Raw genomic sequence first — 21,482 nt, forward strand, 5'->3', positions numbered from 1 at the left:
ACCAAAATAAGACTGCATGTGCTGAGAAAACAAACAATAAAAATCCATTAAAAATGATAGTAAAAATACTAACTTTCAAAAGCTTACTTTATTAAACCAGCTGTACTTACTTTTCAAAGGTACTACATATGTTAGGGGCTAGTCATTCATGTTAGTGACAACTAAACTCTTCTATTAATCAAATCTGACTTTTCACTTCCTGACATTTTATTTAAAACCTGACTTTTTATTTAATAACCTAAAGCCAGGAACGTGTAATTCATGTCACCTACCACCTTGCACAGTGCGTGAGGTTTCAATACCTTTACCCACTATGAAGAACATCTTAATGTGAACACCCAGCTACTTTTCAACATGGGAAGGAACAGTGAGTCTGTCCACGCACATGCCTTAGAGACAAGTAACCAGAGAGACAGAGTAAATAAAATGACCTCCGCAGTGGGGCGTTTTCCTCGATGTCCTCCAGAGTCTCCAGAGAAGATCGCTGGGAGATCAACCGACGTCTGCAGGGAAAACAGAACACAAAACATCACCGTTGGTTAGAGGGCACGAGAAAGTCCTCAGAGGTCTTACTTAGTAAAGCCCATAAACCACCGTTCACTAGCCAAGCCACACCTTGGATATTTATAAGGTTTATTCCATTCTGCTTATCTTACCAAATCTATTTTATCCCAACCAGAAGCAAACTTATTCTATACAAGCTTCTACAGCAAAACAGGAGCTGAAACTTCCCAACAGCTCCTCCTTAGTTTGTGCTTTCAGGTTTTCCTTCCTTCAAGGGTTTAACACCCACCTAACACCAGCCCCACGTTTTCTGTGGTATATAGCCTGCAACACTACAAGTACAGCTCTTCGATAAAATAATGCAGACGTAAATTTTATCACACTGCCACAGGACACACTTCTCTTTGCCCCTTGCTCTTTTTACCAGATAAATGCCACTCATTTCTCAGTGATGCCCATCCCACCACTCCCGTGAGGAGTGACTGAAGAGAGACAAAAGATGGCAGAGCTGGCAGCAGTGGGGACAAACCAGCAGTTTAAAAGGCAACTCTGGCCATCCCTGTCAGCAGCACAGGTAAGTTTAATCCTGTTTTAAAGGAGTTTTCTACAGCTGAGTAAGATCCTTCCTCTACCCTCAGTGAAATGAAGTAAGGAAATCTTGGCATTTCAAGTTTTCCAACTCTTCTAGTGGGCAGGGAAGAAGCCCCAGTACAAGCTTGGTTTCAGCAGCAACTGCTGATGCACAACCTCCAAACGCTCCAACAACAGCACAAAACAAAGAGCTGCACCGAGCCCTCCAAAAAACATCGTAAATACAAAAAATAAATGTATAAGATACAGCCCACCTGCAGGCACATAATCAAAAATGAAGCTGGCAATCATCAAAACTGCTCTGTCAGTGGGTGTCAAGCAGCTGCGACAGCCAGTGCAGCAAAGGCACCATGCTGCAGCACACAGCTAGCACGAGGAGTGGCAGCACCCATCACCCCCAGGGGCCACTGCTGAGGTGTACAGTATCTCGGCAGTGATTTAATAAGTATGAACTTAAATGATAAAAGTCCTCAGAGGCTACCACCATTTCTTCCCCAATTACATTAATATCCTTCTCACCGAGCTGCCTTACTGCCTTGATCTGCAAGCAAAGATTTTCCAGAATCTCAATGTGTAAAGAGCACCCCCATGCTTGGAAAGGTGCTCATTGATTTATTCCTGGGCTTTATTTTCACAATAAATTGTTTTCTCTAATGCCAGTGTAAGCAGTTTCTAATCCTTGCAATTCGCTAGCCCCTCCAGTTGCACTGCTACAACTGTTCCTGCAGCCGTGCTGCAAATCTGATTACCACCAGAATGTTTTACAGTTCAAAATAACCCTCAGGTTCAGCGATTCAGTTTACTACCAGTTCAAACAAAATATTTCTATCACTAACCCCCAGACAACACATTTAAGGACTGTTTGAATGTGCATGTGGCTTTTGGTGTACTTAGAAAATCATAAAAAAACCCCTCAAACAATTTATAGAGCAACTAAGTGTGAAGCATAATCCTCTTAGGAAAATATGCAAACCTAAATCCCCTCAGGCTTTGTCTAAACTAGAATTTTAGAAGATCTGGTGCAAGATAGGATACACCTTCAAAATGCTAAGAAAAAACAAAGTGCTTTTCAGGGTTGCTGAACTTGCTGGTGTAGACAAGGAAGAAGAGACCAAACACCTGTCTCCTACGCCCTTGGCCCTATCCACAGTCAGAGGATATGCAGATGCTCTCACAGGGAGAAATTCAGATGGGGAGGAGCTCCCTCTCCATTCTCAGTTACATTGGTCCATAAACAGAAGTTGGAATTCTCAACTCCAGCACCACTGATGTAGCAGACAATACCTGTTGCTTTTTAATAGCTCTTTATACGTCAGTAGCTTTAATAACACACTTAAATGACAGTACCCTCCCATCCTGTGATGCTGCAACACCAAAAGCACACATTGCATGTTGTTAGCCAAGAGACACAACCTTGCCACCTTCTTTGTACTAATTTTATCAAACTAGTCACACAGTATTTCCCCTAGCTACCTCTCAGATACCCGTAGGGCACTTGTACAACACCAGACGCATATTCCAGCCGCCACTGCAACCCCCCTCCAAGCCTCTCCTTGCCCAAAGTTATGCCCCATCCTCAACAACACTGCCAATGGCTTTGCAGAGATGGGTTTCAAGATCCTGCATTTGCATGTTATTAAGGCAAACGCATTGGCTGGCAGAAATACACACAACTGCATTTCATCAGCTGGTTGTCCAGTTGCCTTCTGACTGTTCAGATTCCTCTGGCTTCCCTTGCTGGTCTCAACTTCTTAAGAACAGCATGAGGAACGCTGCCTCCCAGTTTTTGCCTACTAACCTCAAATGCAACACAGGCTGGATGGGAATCACTGCCACCCCTCTTGGCACAAAAATGCTCACGCTGATTTCACTGATAGTGATCTTGCAGTTCTCTGGGGACCCAACACAGCAAGTGAGTCTGCACAACGAAGGGGGAGAAGGTCTTTGCTCACCCAAGCTTGGGTGAGCAGCACTGATACCTGAGCTCCCTCTCAACTAGTGTGAACATATGCACAACTCTGGATAAATTTGTCCAGGAAGGAAGGAAGGAAGGAAGGAAGCAAGCCGATAACCTCCCCCTAATCACCAGTAATGAAGAAGCATAGGTCACCCAGAAGCCTGCAGTGATACATCTGGGGGTTGCCCCAGCCCAATCCCCTCCCTGTGCTGGTGTCAGCAGCAATGAGAGCAAGCATATCCAGTCCAGCACCACTCAACCCAGCTGAAAGCTACTATGTCTTTCACCTCTCCCCAAAATCATTAGTTTTAATCAGTTCAGCTCCCTGAACAATCACAGGAGCACGGGTGAGGATGATTTGCAGCAATTCTGCTGAAATCAGTTCATACTACCCAGGAATCACACCTTCTTTTCACTGAAGCAGCTCAAGCCGCAATGAAGTATGTGCAATTATTCCACTTTATCTTAAATCTTTATTTTGAAGTCTAATTAAGATGACCTAAATACCAGTATTTTATAAGCTCTCACAGCTGGATATTATACCAGAAATGCCAAGTAATGAACCTACCTGCTGTGAACAAAGTCACATCCTGTGCCACACACATATTAAAAAAAAACTGTTTTGGAAAAGCAAAGCCTTTGAAAGGGTGTTCCAGGGAATAGAAGCAAAACCAGTTTTTCACTGTCTTAATTAAAAATTAATTGCCTCAACTGGTGTTTAATATTTAAATTAATTTATCGTCTTTCTTTCTTCAGGAAAGAATTTGTGTAGACAAGCCCTGACTGCTAAAAGGGCTATTTTTCAAAAATTTATTAACATGGTATAGCAGCCAGTATACGTAGACAATTGCACTGAAGTAACCTAAACACTTCTACCACACATCACCATAATTCTGATGTAAAGCTGTGTTGAAAGCCATTTTATAATAAAAAATGTCCTATTTCAGCAATAATTAGGGGAAAATCCTTCTATTGTTAAAGAAATGTATATGCAGACAAAACCAAAATAGCACTATCTGACTCACACAGGATTCAGGCTTTGGGGTAAGTCTTTAGGCAGATGCATTTTCATTATAAAATCCTTTAAAACTTGTGCAGAGTAAATGTCAGCCAGCTAACACATACTAAAATACAATTGCCCTTAATAACAAAATGAAAGATGTTTCACTAAAAATGTTAATTTCTCCTAATTCATGGAAAGCCTTAAAAAAATTCCTCCTAGTTTAACCAGCACATCCTAAGTATATCAAACTCACTCCTCTCTCCCCACGCATACAGAAGAAAGCAGTTCAGCTCTGGAAAGATGATGACCTCCTAGTTCTAACAATCAGCCCCTGTAGGACACTGTTGGTCACAGACTCATGCAACTTACGGACTTTTTTTGTTTTAAAATCATGTAATACCACTTTCCCTTAAACACCTATGTAAAATAATTTTTTCCCATTTCCCCCCTGCGCAATTGTTATACGAGCCCAGAAAGAACCAATAACCTACAATTGAATTCCAAGCCCAGCCCAAAGAAAGAAACCAAAGAGATATTTGATGTCCTGGTATTTTAAAGGGCTGTTTTCTAAGATATTCATGACCCTGTTTGCATACTGGCTGTATCTTTGACCAGCTGTCTGAACCTCTGGAAGTTTCTTGAAACCTAAAATGTTGTCTGTTTCCTCTCTCCAAAGTCAGGTTAATATGTGGCTTAGCTCCAAATATGAACTAAAATACAAGCACACAAGAAAATAAAATAAAAGGACAAATAAAATAAAGTTGGTCTGTAACCAAAACCTCGAATAGCCAAAGTGAGTAGACTGCAAAAAGATTCACCATAACCAACCACTGTCAACTGCTGCAAAATACTCAGGTCAATCACATTAAATGTACAAAATCTTAAGCACCATAGACAGGTGGTGATAAAAAAAATGGAGCTGTAATCAGAACACTGGATAAATTCACCCAGGAAGGAAGGAAGCAAGCCGATGATAATCCAAGAGATAAGGAAAAATAAATCTATGTGTAATGACTTTCCAGCACAGCTACAAAACCAGGAAGAAAAAGCTGCATTTCAAATATGCCTAATTTTGGTGAAAGTTGTGGGCGTAGATCCCCCCTGCTTCTGTTAAGATTACAAGCCCACAACAGCTGAGGTCAGTAGCACGGGTGTCGCTGGCTCCCAGAACAAAAGCATCCCTCAGGACAAGCTTCTCCATTTTGCCTGGGACAACTGAATGCCTTCAGAGATGCAGCGATGATGGATCCATGACTGCTGTTCATCTGAACTGGGAGGGCAAAGCCATTTCAGCAGCTGAAGGCTGTCGGTAGTTCACATGCTCACTGGGTCACCTCCTCCCTGCAGGTGGCCAGGGAACGTGAATGTGTATGAACAAGAGCTACGAGGCAGAAATACCGGGGCTGTTACCTTCTGGCCACAACCGCATTTCTAATATTGTGGCTTGGGAGCACCAGAAAAGCACAAGAGTGCTTGGCACTGGAAAATGCTGAATTCTCTATTTTCACTGTGCCTTCATCACAAAAGGTGTCTCCTATGCAGACAGGAAGACTACCTTAGATACGTACACAAGGGGAGTGGAAAGAAAATAATTATAAAATTTGCAGCAGTGAGGAATGAGTTCAGGATACCTCAGGGTCTGCCTAGAGGCAGGGGGTTTCCCTCTGCCATCCATCTACCCTTCTGAAAGGTGCCAGCTCCAGGCTCAGAGAGGAGCTCTTGCCCAAAAGCCAACCTTCTGTTGCCCAAAAGCAACCCCAGTCCTTTGCAAACACTCCCTGGGGAGTTACCAAAACATGCTCTGGATGTGCAGCTCCAATAGGTCAAACCAGGCAGAGGTTCACCTTGATCCTGCCTCTACTGGAACATCAACCCCTAGGGCTGTCTTCTCATTCATAATGATCCTTCCAGCACCAAAATGGTTTGAACAGTATAAGGAAAACAAGGAGAGTACTCAATGAGATCTAAAATTAGGCTTCTAAGTGCTAGAATGGAAAAAAAAGGAAGATTAAAAGTAAATACATACATATTACAAGTAAATACACACATATATTAACATAGTTTTGGTCTACAATGCACAACAAACCATGGCTGTTCAGTAATTCAGTTTCTTCAGCACATACTGGCCACAAACATATCTTGCAAGCAACTCTTGAGTTTTGAATAAGGTACATTTACCATCCTCCCCCCCGACTGCTTTGGAGTGTGGATTTGGGTATAAACAGAAACGCAGCTGCTGGCTCTCTCCTGGGCCAGGGGAGCAGTCAGCAAGGAGCTGCCAGACACATGCAATGTCCCTGTCCCCAGCCCCTTCGCCACCCTGGGGAAACCTCAAAGCCAATTCTCCCTGGCTCCTCCCCAGCCTGCTGGCTGTACGCCTCTGCCCAAACACCCAGACTAAGCCACTGTCAATTAATACACTCTTCTGAAATATTATACAAGGCATCAGCTGTGTACAAATCCCCATTCACTTGGTGACCCCTGACTCCACGACCCAGCCTGAACCCAGATGAAAGACCTGCTAATGAGTCACCTCTCGCCCGCCCTCCAAAGTTTTTACTGGGATTCCTATGTCCAAGCTCATTTTCTTCCTATCTTTTGCCAATATCACAGGAAGACAAACACAGGAAAAACAAACCCTGAGACTATTAAAAATTATTAAGGGAAAGAGAGTTTCCAGGAGCTACGCAAACTGATACAAAGCAGTTTTTAATTGCCTGCTACTATAATTATGCAGTGGAGCCATTCTCTGCAAAGGACATCAAACTCCATTCCGGACTTCCAAGCTGCACAGCGTTGCTGGTGAGGCTGCCCACAACAGCAGTTAGAAGCAGCTGGCACATGCTGAAAATGGGTTACCTTGTTAATTCAGCAGTCCAACTCAAACACACAGGGAACATACCAAGACACCTCCATTTAGCTGTCACCTGTGTGCAGGCAGGATGCAAACATGGTTTAAGACCACAGCCTTCTGCAGTGGGCTGTGAAGGAAAGTCTCCAATGCAGAAATGCTGAGCTAGCAGGAACCCCAACTTGCTGTTGCTCCCCTTGGGATACATATTGCAAGGAGAGAGACCTTCACACCTTAAGCTAGCAACAGTTAAAAGACTAAACACCAGCCAAATGGCTCCTCGGTCTCCATAAACCTTCAGGGGTAAGCAGGAAGACAGGCAGAAAATAAGGAGATGGGGGAAAGCTACAGCATAAACATGCCTCCATGCTAGACTCTTCCCAAACCAGATGTTCCCCCTTGCACTGAGTATCCTACTGTTGCCATCCAGCTCCTTCTCCAAGCCTCTTCCTCCTGCAATACCCAAGGCAGAAGCTTCAGTATACACAGCACTCAAACTGCCGCCTGCTGACCTGTCTGCACGTAACATCTCAGTGTAAAAAGTACCTACATTGCCATTCCGAAGGTAGGATTATTTTTGTGTGTGTACAAACCATACTCCTGTCAAATCAGTACAGAAAGAAAGAAGTAGGAGAGAACGAAGGAAATCAACCTGACAATACTGAAGCATCCCGCTGACCTTTCAGAGCATGGCAATGCAACACAATGCTCTGTTCAGCAATTATGTAGCTTTACACGTGCGATCCTTCAAATGGCCCACAAAATTCTAGCACGGCTCTGTCCCAATGTCCCAGAGGGATCACCTGAGTCTGGTTATATCAAATACAAAACCAGGAATACCAGCACTGTGAAGAGGCAGGGGACTTACACCAGAACTGCTGAGAAGAAAGTTGTTCACTGACAACGTATTTCTATAGAGTAAATGTGTATACACATGCACACAGAAAAACAGAATGCATGGCAGAACTGGGGTTTGGGGTTTTTTTAGCGTCTTGCACAATTCAACTCAATACATTAATTATTACTCTTGCTAGAAGACATGATTCTGGGAGGAAATGCATTCAAAATTAGGCATTGATACGAAATCTCTAGTGAAAGAAAAAAAACAGGGTTGAGTGTAGCGAGAATGGAAGAGTAACCACCATATGTTGATTTTGAGGGCCCTTTCATTTCCACCTTACTCAGCTGTATTCCCAATTCATTAAAGACAGATCTTGTTTGAAACCAACCACCTTCCCTCTGCAGGCAGCTGAGTCTGCGCCCAGCCCTCCTACGGTTGGCTCTACCCAAGCCATAATGAGGAGCTGCAGCTGCAATTCAGTAAGATTCATTTAAAGACAGCAGAGCTCTCTCAGATCCTGAAGCACCTAAAATCTACATCCTGTATTATCTGTAACTGATGATTTACAAATCCACTGTCTTCACTTTACTGACTGCAGCAACATGATAGCTTTCAGAAGCTTTGTGCTCAGTGATTTATTCTGAGTATGCCTGAACACTGCCACAGCTAAATTTTTCAGAACAGCCATTACCTCATAACCTAACACATCTATTCATGGCAAGACATCAATGGGCACCAGCTTAATTAAAGACACTCAAAACTAGCAAAGGAGCAAACAACAAGATTAATCATCTGTCCTTATGAAAACAAGAATGCTTGCCAAAGCAGATACAATAGCACTGTAAAGAACACATGAATCCTCTATGTCTTTTTTCTACAGTAAAACTCACACCATAACAGCCTTTGTCTGATCAACATGAATCTAACAGCTTCTCGATGGCTTCTGCGTGACACACTGTGCACTGTAAACCAATAAATATTTAGGTCTGTCCACAAGCAACACTGCTCTTAAATGTCACATCCTAAGGATACCTATTCCTAAGAAAAGAAATGAAGAAACAACACTTAAATCAAGTACTTGGGTAAGCCACAGTGTAAGTTCAGGTTTTAAAGTATCAAATCCCGTAATGTTGTATTTCAGAGCAGCCAAATTTCTGGAATTAACTAAGAAACTCACTTGCAAGTCAAGGCTGTATGCAGTAGATACCATAACACATGGAAACACATATATGCACTATTAAGTCATCTGAAAATAAAAAAGACTTTAATTCCAGCCTGCATACATAACAATGCAATTTAAACTGCTGCCTTTTCCTGTCTGTTTTCCTTTCTTTCATTTGTGGTACTTCTTAGGTTGTCTACAGCCCAGCCTCATATCCCTGTCTTGCCTGCAGATGCACATGTGCTCTACGGAAAAACACATCCTTCAATCTCACATCTTAACAGTGGACTTAGAAGAGATCTGAACAGGCACTTCGTAAATCTCATTGCTAAAAAAAAAATATATCCCAGACACTGTGAATTGCTTAGATAAAGTTCTTTTGATGGAAATAAGGAAGTCCCCTATGTAAGCAGGACATAAAGACCAAACCAAACAAGCAAAAGCTAGCATGAGGCATTTCATGCATGAGATATGAATGCTGGCACAGGTGGTGGCAGAGTGTTTACTGGTGCATACTTCAGATTTAGTTCTGGGCACATTTGCTATGGATTCCCTCAGGATTGGGTGCTTTTCCCACCATCATATTACATACCCAGGAGTCAATGCCCTCCTTTCCCTGGACATGCACTGCTAAAGCTCCAGGCAAAAATTCGTGTGTTTCAAAGACGTCAAATATTGGATAGCTTAGATATCCAATACTGGGTATACTTTTGGATATCTGTGATAATGCAAGACAGTCCAGTGCCACAATTATAAGTATTATTACATCCACAGGGAATAGTGCCTTCTTTCCTGTTAGTTCACACAGTCAGTTTTAATGCCAAAGACACCTGAGTACAAAAAGACATACCTACTTAAAATATAGAACTTGCTTATGCTTTTCTTTAAAAATGTATTTGCAATAGTGGAGACACATTTCAAAAACAGTACAACAAGATCCATTATTAAGGTAAAGGAAGATCCTTACTGTCCAGAACTACCTGTGAGCTTCTGGGCATGGGGCTCGCAAGAGAGGGGTCAGTTCTTCCCGGCTTTTCTCACTAGGGACAGATCCTGGAGCCTGCCAGCATAATCACCCTGGGAAAAGCAAACGACCTCCCTCTTTCCCTGCCACTGTGACTGCACACAGCATCTTCCTGTTACTGGACTCTGGGCTGACAAATAGTAGCAGAGGATTAGATCATTTTCTTCTCTCTCTGTTGAGGTCCCTTGCTCAGCATCGCATATCATAATTGGCATGTTTCCAGCCTCAGGTTGCTCTCTTCTGGCACAGATCTTTGTTAAAAATTTAAATGTTTTCAGAAACCAGCTTACTCCATTCAGAACATTTAGTTCGTATGATCCTCAAGGTGAAAGACCAGCTACAAATCGAACACGATAGTACAGCTTATCACAGGTACACATACAAAGACTAACCACGGTTTAGAGGGTGACATTTAAGAGATCAGATCTCCATAAGGAACCCCCATTTCTCCCTACTCCCTGTAAGCAAGTATTACAGAGATCCTCATAATACTGGTAACATTTGGTGGTGTAGCTGTATCATTTGCTCACTGTTAAGGTATGGGGGTACAGTAGTGTCCAGTATTTAGAGAAGCTTGCCAAGAAGCCTCTCTGCCTGTTTTCACAACCCAGCAGTCACCCTAATGAACTTTGTATTGCCTTGGCAAACGCAGCCTACATCTGCAGGCTGGGGAGCTGCCTTTCCCAGGACCAATACTTCCCCAGAAGCACACACTGCAACTGGCAAAGGCTGGAGGCTCAGAAAGCATCTCCCCTACTCTCTACTGCAAACAGCCTCTTCCAAGGGCACTGTCCCCATTCACTCACTGGGGGAACACACACTGCTCTGCCACCCCAGAAACAGCTGGATGTGAAGACATGAAAAGGTCCTAAATGTAGAGCCTTTTGTATTCCCCACATACTGTCAAAGTGCTGGGTTATCGGATGTACAGAAATAATGCTTATTCTGGTAATGTGAGCAGTCCTCTACTTAGTAAATTAATTATTAGCGGACTGAATTTTTCTGGGTGCCAACTAGTTGGTGGCCAGCAAATACCCAGTTTTGAGATACCAGTTTTCAATCAGTTTTGGGGGAAAAAAACCTCCAAAAATTTTGGACAATGCCCTTAATAACATGCTTTAACTTTGGTCAGCCAGTTGGACTAGACGATCATTCAGGGCCCTTCCAACTGAAATATTTTATTGTATTCTATTCTAAATAGTTTCATCAACACATCAAAAGCGAGGAAAACTGCCAGCGCACTCTGCTAGACTGGGTCTACTGATATTCTATATTACCAGAGCAATAAGAAGCATCTCATAGTGACAAATCTGGCCAACAAAGTGCAATTTAGAGGGCTGCTTTAAGACCAGTTTTTAAAGCTAGTCTTTAGAAGGCACCTCAAGACCCAAATTTCATGTTTACATACTCAGTGAGCTCCCCTGCCTTGGTTCACCCATACCAGTGCTATCTTCACTATCTCCACATGCAGCCATGCCATGCCAGAAGAACCAGAGGCAGCAGCTCAGGCAGATGCAAGAGCAGGCAGCTCTCTTAAAGCACACTGATTGCTGTACTAAGTAACTCCAGTGATGATTCCTGACGCGTTCAGTCTCTCCCCAGCACACCCAACAGATATGTTGCATTCATTATTACGCAGTGAAGAAAGGAACAGGTTGGCTGACCTACCCCTAGTGTCACAGTGACCCACTTCAAATGTCTCTTGAGCCCTTGACCTGATCTAATCTACAGTGCGTATAAGAAAACAAATAGATAAAGCAATCATTAGTAATATAGTTGCAACCCATCTTCTCGTAGATATGATTAATTGAGAACAGGTTCACACCCTAACCTTATGGAAGTCTGGAGGATCTGAGCTACCCAGCCCTTCCCATCACAAAGAAATTGTTAACAGAAATGTTATGTTAAGCTGCCTATGGCAAGTGCATATGCCCTGTACATTACTTCAGTTGAAAACCTGTACTCATAGGAGGTGGGGACGAAAAGGTCTAAAAATGACAGTAAAGTCCCAGGAGGGGCAGTTTTGTACTGGATCTCCCTCCTCTGCTTCCAAGAGAGCAGAGGCAGGGACAGCCTCCACACTCCCACATCTGATGATGGACCTCTGCCTTGTCAAAGGGGACTGCCATAAGCTTTACTAACAAAGCATTTAGAAGGGTGTAAGACACCACTGAACATTTCCAGATCTTCCCAGCAGTCAAAGCTGGCTGCCCCAGGTGCCTGTTCCCAAACATCTGGGAAGCAGAGGTGTGTATCACAGCACCAGACCTGAAAAACACCTGGCACAGGAACCTGCGCCAATGCAGGGGCCTGTCCTTTTGAAGATGAGGTGCCGTACCCTGACTTTGAGCGATTTCAAGGGTCTGGCAGAAGTAGTGTTGGGACTACAACTGTAGCTATGCCAAGTACAAGCTTAGGCAGAGTAATAGACCTTTGGATGGCAAATGCCATGACTATAGATGTAAAAACTTACTTACCTCTTCTTTAGCAGAGACCCTTTTTTGGGGGGTATTTTTTCTTGTTGGTGTTTTGTTTGTTCAAATACATGCGCTCTTAAAATGGTTTTAGGAAGAAAAAACACTAAGCCAATGCAGAAATTGATAGATTCGGTATTTCAGGCTTTGCTATCTGCCTGGAACAAATCAATCACATTAACATTTCCCTAGGGTAAGCAGGCATAAGGATAAAACCTATGCGGATGTAAGCTAACAAAGATTTTCCATTTTCTTGGTCTCCCCCTTCCTTTCTATTCTCAATATCACTGCACTTCCACCGGCACCCTTTAGACACAAGAGGCTGAGACTTTTTTCACAGTTGCGCTACTGCCTCATCCTCCATCAGTCGGAGGATTTTTCTTGATAACTTAAAACAAATCACTTTGTCATCTGACTCAGTGGCAATGTTAAAGCTCTGCAATGAACTGCAATGAACATGCAGCTCATTAGCAATGGATTAAGTTGATGAAAGGTTACAAGGAACATTACAGTTTTTACAGAGCATCTCCAGGCAGTTCTTCCAGGCCATCAGCTCTCTTTTGCTAACCAAGGAACCCATCTTGCGCTATTTAGAAAGTCAACCGCCTGTTTCCCCATAAAAAAATCCTGAAGTATTGCTTAATGAAACACACAAAGCATCCTTCTCATGCTAAAGGGAACACATTTCAGGATTCTGCTCACATGTTTTATCAGGGATACTTTGATGCAATAGCATAGGAGAGAAATTTTGAAGGATTTACAGATTAATCAACCAGAGAAAGGATGTGGGTTAGGACTGCTAGAAGCGCGCTCCTCTGGGATATTATCTGCAGCTCAACTTACCACAGATGAAATGAAACATGCTTTGGGAATGCAAATGAATTAGGATGTCACAAAAAGTAATCCAATTTGGACCAGCGGGGTTTTAAGTTTGGTTAGTTACCTACAAGATCTTTATTTAACTGTAAACCTGGCACAATACCTAGTATGATCACCGATTTGGGCTTCATTTTATTGCTATCGTAAAAAGTAGGCTTGGTAACTTATTCTAACAGGTTTTCAGGTCATGTCTATATTATATATATGTATATCTCTGCATTTGCACACTTATGCATGCCCTGTAACAGATTTGCAGAACAGTGGGATCTTTCATACACATGAAAACAAGGGTAAGATTTTCATTCACATCAACAGTGTGAGAAGGGATAAGTGGAACAAGACAGTTAATTAGTCATTCTCCATTTCAGTCCTCAATAACCACAAAGAAAGCTTGTTTTTTTACTGCAGGCATTGTCTTACATCAAACAATTTGTAGATAAGAAAAATCAGTTCTCTTCCTGAAGGCACATAAGCAAGTATTTTGATAGAAAAGATGAAACAGCATTAGAAATTAACTGTAACACTTCTTCCCTTCCCTAACCACTAGAGTATGTCCATTAGGATGCACTGCTAATATATAACTGTATTACCCAGACCGGCAAATTTTGCGCAGTCTGCTGTTTTAGTACTACAGAGCGCAAGCCATTAATAGCTGACTGCCTCATTCAAATGAAACAAGACAATTATCAGCTGTAACTTACACAATTAATACTACTGCTGCCAGCATTTTCAGCAGAGATTTGGTTCTTTTATAGCTCATTTGAAGTCTTTAGGGGACATGTTATTAGTACATCTGTCCTGCTGTAAACATAATTATCATGCAAAATTCCATTTATCACGCTGATCAGGAAGCACTTCCTATCAGCCTTGCAGCCGGGGAACATAGATAAACAGGCAAGGGAATGTGACTGCCACGGCTGCACTCATCACCAGGAGCATTTCTGTTGCTCTCCAGCCGAGCCCATGGCAATTTTCTGAATAGGTATGAGGCTCATGCTAACCTCCGAGCTTGGGTTATGTCATATTTGCCACTGCTTGTTTGTCTCATTAGTTGATTTTACGTTCTTCCATAACTCTCTGGCTCCTCACTCCTCTCCAAGACTGAGCAAAGGCCTTGTAGGTGTGTAGGCTAACGGAGCTGCCACAAAGGGAGCAGGCAGCTGCAGCTGGATTCACCGTAATCATGGCCCTTTCTCAGTACCATAAATCACATCCATGTCACAGACAACAGGCAACACTTACTTCAACGCAGCATCACTTTTAAGACACAAAAGTGGGCTGGGGCCGGGTGTAAACAGACATCAGTTAAACAGATGCCAACCCACACTACACTGAATTCTGTCTAAGATGGGTACAAGGTTTTAAAAAGTGAACACCGTTAAGATCTATCAAACTCTGGTACCTTACCTGCAGAATAGCCCCCAGCTGGAGGCTTATATGCAGAGAAACTGCCCTTGTGGACAACTTCACATTTAGACACCACAGAACACCCTGGCACCAAAATAAGATTAAATGAAGTAAAGGTCAACCCCCGTGCAGACCTCCTGCAAACTACAGCTTCATAATTGGTTTAAACTGGCCTCATTTATGATAATAAGCTTATGCTGTGACCAAAAGGCACTGTGCTGCTTCAGCCAGCTACCCACCCCCTGCATCATGCCAGCAGGTCTGCAGCCGGGCAAGTAAGGGAACTGAACCTGCTAACAAGCACATAAGCGGAAAAAAAAAAAATCAGTGATCAGCTTTTATTGGGTTTTGTGAGGGAGGAAAAGACCTGCTGTCCTTAGTGGGATCAGCCCCAAACAATCTTCAAATCACAGCCCCAGACTTGCTGCTCCTGCATCCCAGAGGCTGCTCCCATAGCTCCCATCTGTCCCTGAGCCTTTCTCCACTGCAGCTACAGGCCGCACCTTCAACTCAGCCAGTTAGTATCCATCTAAAACAGTCACAGGGTTGGATTCCTTCAAACTCAACAGACAGATGCCAAATAGTCCTGCGGCCAATACTGACCAGATTCAGTCTTTAGGTACCCAACAGCACACCTCCAGCACTGCTGATGCTTTTCTACTTGATGCAGATGAAAGCAAGCAACACCATGGCAGCAAAAAGAGAACCTAATAATTTTTCTTTATGGGTTCAAACATTCATTTTTTTTCTGGTGTTTAAAAACCTCTTGGCAGGACATAAGGGACTCACAGGATTCCCTAAGGCTGATGGAATCATGCTGCTATAGTGAAGGGCAGAGGAAAAGGAGACCAATTCCTGATGATATCACAAAGCAGATGTTTTTTTGGAGAGAAATTATTTTACTGCTGATAAATGTGTGATAGAGTATACGTTTGTTTTTTTTTTAAATGTGGGAGAAAGTCCTAAATCTAAACCAAGATAACTGCTATTGCAGGCTGACATTGGTACATGCAGAACAACTGCATGTCCACAGAAACTACTAAATTCATACTAAATATGTTAATACATTGACCCGTTACAGACTGTATTTTAGGCAATTTACTCCCAGATCGTTCTGATGTTTCATTTATTTTTGTTAAGATAGGGCGGCTCTGAGAAATGAGCTAGCATGGTGGTTCAATGAACAATTTTCTTTACATGCAAGAATGATGCATACTCAGACTGCTTAATTTCTCCCATACGTCGGCATTCACACATCTTTCCTCTCTGAAGAGCTTTCAACAGCTGAAGTTTTAATCAGAGGACTGCTTTTGATCCTAATTTTCCAAGCTGCAGTAAAGCTGCTTCACGACCTAAGCTGATGGCAAACACACCATCATTACGCAGTGGTTTCAAATCAGTTGTACAATAACTAGTTATAACGTTTCTTATTTTTCATCACTGATACACCAGGTGCTTTGTGTCCAATTAGAGCTCTCAGTCTGCAGACACTGCTTTAACTGAGGCCAGCAAATGACTTGCTGAAGCAAGCATTGCTTCATGTGAACAAAATCCATTGCAGGACAGTGTCTGCACATCAACCCCCTTGGCCATACCCCGGCGCACCAATGCTGAGAGCAAGGGCAGACCTGCTTTCCCCTGCACCGAGCTCAGACTTCTGCTGACAGAAACAAGGAGGCCAAAGGGACATGCTTAGGTTCACAACAGCAAAAAAAGTTAACAAATGCATGACACAGCCCTAAGGGCAAACTTTTCAGGCTGAAAATGCCAAGCAACTCCAGCAATCAGGAACACAGACTGCAACACAGAGGGGCAGAGGCACTGCTAGTCACTGGGTATTGGGTTTTGACTCAACTACAATTAAAAAGAATAATTCTGTTTACATTTTAGCCACTACTCCCAGCAAAATCAAAAATTCTCAGGTTTTGTGGGAAACTGAGCATTTTGACTTGCCTGAAGCCAATGTATCACTTTGAAATTTTTTTCTTATTGTTACATATACACACACACACATATATATCCATCTGCACATATGATATGAAAGACTCAGGGAAAAAAAAACAATTCCTACTATTTGAACATGTCACCTTTCTGAAAAATTTTGCTTCCTGAAAAAAAGCTCATAGAGTTTCCTCTTGTTTGGCTTAACAGCATTAAATATTGTGTTTCCAGGCAGACGGCAAATCTGGCTTACCCACAGCTTCCCCCCTCTTCTCCACATTTAACAGTTTGCTGTTGTGACCACATGAAAGACAGCAACTGCTGCTAAAACTTTAATCCCCCACGCCCAAAATTCATAATCTTTATATAGCAAATATAATGAGCTTTCTCAGTGACATACTGCAACAATGTTTAACAGTACTGCATAAGCAAAGTTATATTTAAATCCACTGAAAATGCAACCCAATTCTCCCAGAGTCTGCTCTGGCAATAATTAATGACAGCTTTCATTAATATTCACTTATCCAAACCTTTTTGCTCGTAGGCTTGTTCCCCACTAATTCAAGGACAGCGGTGAAGAAATCTCTTCTACTAAAGAAGCTCTGTTAGGCATCACAGATGACATACGAAGCGTGGCCATGCTGTTGTTCTCTACCCTCTATTACCCCTCATTTTTATTCTCTAGAAGCTCCTTCCAGGCTGTAGCCACAGGAGGAGCAGGAGGCATTCTGCCACTGCCATCAGGCAAGCCAGCAGAGGACAGAAAAGGAAAAAATATTAATTTCAAAGTATTTTGCAAAGTGGTCCAAACACTTAAAGGTGGTGAGGTTTCTCTCCTCCTGCCCGCCAGGCCACAGTGTGATGTTGTACCAAGGCATCACTAAAACTTCGTATTTAGCCTGTACCATGTGTTCTTGAGCTGTCCTACCTCTCACATGAGGAGTCACTTTGAATTTAGTTCTCCCGGTTATCTGCCACATGCATTTGCAAAAAAAAAAGTGAGAAGACCAACGTGACAGTCGTTCGAACCGCCAGCTTAAGCTTCCTTTGCAGGCAGAGTGTGGACGTTGCTTCACACACCCCAAAACCCGCAAGTCTTCCTGCTAAAGGATGGCAATTTTCTGAGCAACTCAGAGCACTGACTCTTTGAAACGGGGAACACCAAATTATCTATCCTATGCTTAAACGAGAACTGTCAAGAGACATTTTTTTTCATGTCAATGAAATTGCCATTTCCTGAGGCTGCACAAAAGCTGACACCCCACGACGGCCTCATCACGGCAGGGCTCAGGAACCTCCAGCTCCGTGCTTAACACAAACAGAAGAGAAATTACACAAAGCCATACCTCTCGACCCGTCTCCCGATACACATCTCACTACAAAATAAGCCTCGAACCCAAATCTCCACAGCATTTTGAGATCCCCCCAGCAATGGGGGAGGGCCAGCGAAGTGAGAGGAAAGTGGGAGGAAGAAGGAAACAGCTGCTTCCCCTTCCCAAACTTGTATTTCCTCTGAAAGCTTTGGTCTCCCCTTTACATATAAAGTAAAAACAGGAGTACTTTCCTCTCCCCTGTCCTGGAGAAAATGGACAAAAGAGCCTTACCCTCCTTTACTCTTGCAAATATCCCACCCCATCCCTGCTGGGTTTGCTGGGGAGCTGGAGCATTGGAGCAGCAGCTTCCACCGGGCTGCAAAGTCCTGTGCAGAGACAACTTTCACTCTTGAGTTTTTATTTTTAATTACCATTTTAAGCCCAGTGAAGTACTCCAGAGCATAACTTAACACCCATTAAGGTTTTCACAGAATCAAGCCTTTAATTTTAAAAATATTTATCTTGATGTCTGGAAGACATCCACTCTGACCTCTGACTGAATGGGCAAATGATCTGACAGACCACATATTGACAGAAAATCATGTGCTGAAAGGGAACTCGGTAACACCGACCTCCCAAGCTACTACAGCCAATAACACGTCCAGCCGTGGCATTGCCTAATTTCAGGAAAATTTGGGAGAAGACATGACCTTATTTCAATTCCCAGACTACAGCAACAACTGGGAGAGAAATTTTTAAAAATAAGGGTCACAAATACAAGGAGCACCTCTCTGTCCCACTCCAACATTACACGCTGTGACAATTCTGCAGTGCCACTTCTTAGTTTCCAAGGTACTTTTACTATTGCCAGTAATTCTGTTATTGTCGAAAATCAAGTCATCCAAGCCCAGGTATTTTAAGCAGACACTTCACGGCTGGCTCCATACCCCAAAGCCAGGACTGCGGGCAGCAGTCAGCCCTGCAGCCACCCTAACCCCAGCAAGTGGCTGCTCTTGGGGCTACCTTCAGCAAGAGCTGGTGATGAGCTACTCACAGGCAGTGCCCCCAGTGAGACCATAAAACACCGTTACAAACCCCATATTGTGCTAAACAGGTAATTTTGGAAAAGCTCTGTACTGCATTTGAACACCTCAGCTCAGCAGGAGATGACACCCTGTCCCATGACAGGTTAACAGCCTGCTGGGGACTGAGCACACCCCAGAGCAGCCAGCTGGTTTTGCTGAGAAGGGCAAGTGTCACCAGGTCAGGTCCACAGGTGAAAGGCATATTCCAAATAGGAGGCAACTGCAGGGGAAAAAAAAAGAGCAATAAAAAAATAAAATCTGAAGTCCCTCGGACTGAGTTCAGTACCACAAATTTCTGGGAGGAGAGGACAAAGGGGGTCCCCATATCCAGACCCTTCCCACAAATACCACTGGAGGGGTACAGGATGTGAAAACAAAGTTAAACAGTCAGAAGGTTGCATGGTTCCCCTTGCGTTTCTCTACACCTCCTCCTGTGAACTCAGGAACCGCACTGCTGATCCATCAGGGTGTGTTGGCTTGTCTTCCAGTTTCACATCTGCCTTACCCTGGCTCCTGTTACGGGAGATGTTGGCACAGAGGCAGTTCACCAGACAGCCCCTACTTCTGGGGGATGCTTTGGTACCAAGGTGCTGCAGCTGCCCCAACCTGTCTGTGCTGTATCCACATCGGCCTCAGAAGTTGCATCCTCCCCTGACCAGCGGTGCGAAGACACAGCCTAAAAGCAACATCATCATGGGGACAATTGTTACCACTTCCATGGTGGTATTCGGCATTTTTTGGAGAGCCTTATCTCCATGAAAAAATATATGCGAGGACTCTACAAGTGCATACAGTCCCTCCAGTATTCATTGCTGATCTTCCAAAAGCGGAAGGCACGAGAGACTTGTGACTCTGTCTATTATCCACTTAAACAACACATACAAAGCTAAAACATATTAAAAATTTATAAATTGGTGTGAATCCTTAAGAGTTTTACTTTTGCCTTCTGGTATGTAAGTCCTTAAGGCTGCATCTTTTTAAATCTCTTTTTGATCTTGAAAGTTAGCAACTTTGTCAAAAAGAATGCAAGGAGATTAGACTGAGCATCTCCACCTCATCCCAACAGTCCAGCAACTTCAAAAAGCCTCCATCATACATGGCAAGACTTTGAAGTTGGCAATATTGGAACAATTTCCTCTGCAACAAAGATGAAGACGAGACCCTTTATCGGATCATGTGATTTACAAATGTTGCTAGTTCTTCCAACCATCATGAAAAAACACACTAAAATTCTTAAAAACTGCTAAACTGCAGCTCACAGTATCTGTTGTTTGCTCCTCCATTTCCCCAAGCCAGAAGCGTGATATGCATGCATATGCTACCTTTCAAATATGATTACAGAGTTCTGCCGAAGGCACTTGCATATGCTGAAAAAAAAAAAAAAGAAAAAAATTGTTCAGACCCTGAAAGCAGGTAAGAGTGGATCTGGCTCCCCTACTCCATTCAATCTAAAAAGCCACATATTTCTGCAAGCTGAAAAAGCTTAAAATTGGGGTTTTATGATAGCAGAATCAGACCTGTGTGCCAGCTTAAACCAGTAGCTATTTCAGTTTAAGGTGATAATTTGGGTTTTGAAATAAAATCTTGGAACTGTGAGCGTATCTGCTTCAGCTAGCCTCTGGGTTTTGGCCAGTGCTCCCTTTAATTGCCCCGAATCACCTAGAGGCACCTCCAGGCAGAAAAGTCCGCTCTGTAAGCAGCATCAGACTGACAACAAAAAACTTAAACAGAAAACCAGCTAGAGAAAATTTTGACACCAACTCATCATGTCTCCTTAGAAGGCTAAACATATAAAGGAGAACATCAAGCATGAAATGCCTTGAAAAAAATTTTGTTTTGCCACCACTGTGGATAAAAATCAGACTTCACTGATTCAGTGTCCAGTAATTTCCCAGGCTGCAACAAGTTATATTTAGCTTTTAATAGTACAAAAACTAACTGCACACATTCATTTACAGAAGCATCTCAAAGGTGACCACTCAAAGCACATTCTCTCCAAGATTTTAAAATATACCAGACTGATAACTGGAAAAAAGTCACCTATACCAATAATTTGATCTGATCCTGCAAAAACTCATGCACTTCAATATTCTTAACAAAGGTACTAACCGCATGACTAATGATGCACTTCTGCAGAAACCTCGGCTGATGGGGCTCATGCTGAAATGAAACTACAAAACCGCTCACTTTGACTGTGTTAGGCAATGACTTTATAAGCCAAATGCAGCAAGTTACCTGGGAGAGTAAGACTGAATGTGTCTGCACGTGTTTGCAGGATCAGGCTCTATTTTTATACAGTTCTTTATCAATGAGAACAGCCAATTTAGAAATACTTGTTTCAAACTAATCACCTCTTTCAAAAGATTTACTTTAGAACAGCCTTGGGGGGGGGGTGTGTGAAAACACACAGCAGTCTATCTTTTAAAAAGGATTAAGACACATTTAGATGG

The 21,482-nt window shown here is 42.9% G+C and overlaps 1 protein-coding gene across 2 annotated transcripts in view; it reads right to left on the reverse strand.

Moving 5' to 3' along the window:
- Positions 1-21,482, reverse strand: part of CABLES1 (Cdk5 and Abl enzyme substrate 1) — an 80,568-nt gene that overhangs the window by 36,976 nt on the left and 22,110 nt on the right. For both annotated transcript variants that reach the window (XM_055704629.1, XM_055704628.1), the window contains exon 2: positions 432-503. In XM_055704629.1, the coding sequence (XP_055560604.1) occupies positions 432-503 (72 nt within the window). The remainder of the gene's footprint in view (positions 1-431; positions 504-21,482) is intronic.

This window comes from Falco cherrug, chromosome 3 (assembly GCF_023634085.1).
Source record: "Falco cherrug isolate bFalChe1 chromosome 3, bFalChe1.pri, whole genome shotgun sequence".
Lineage (NCBI taxonomy): Eukaryota > Metazoa > Chordata > Aves > Falconiformes > Falconidae > Falco > Falco cherrug.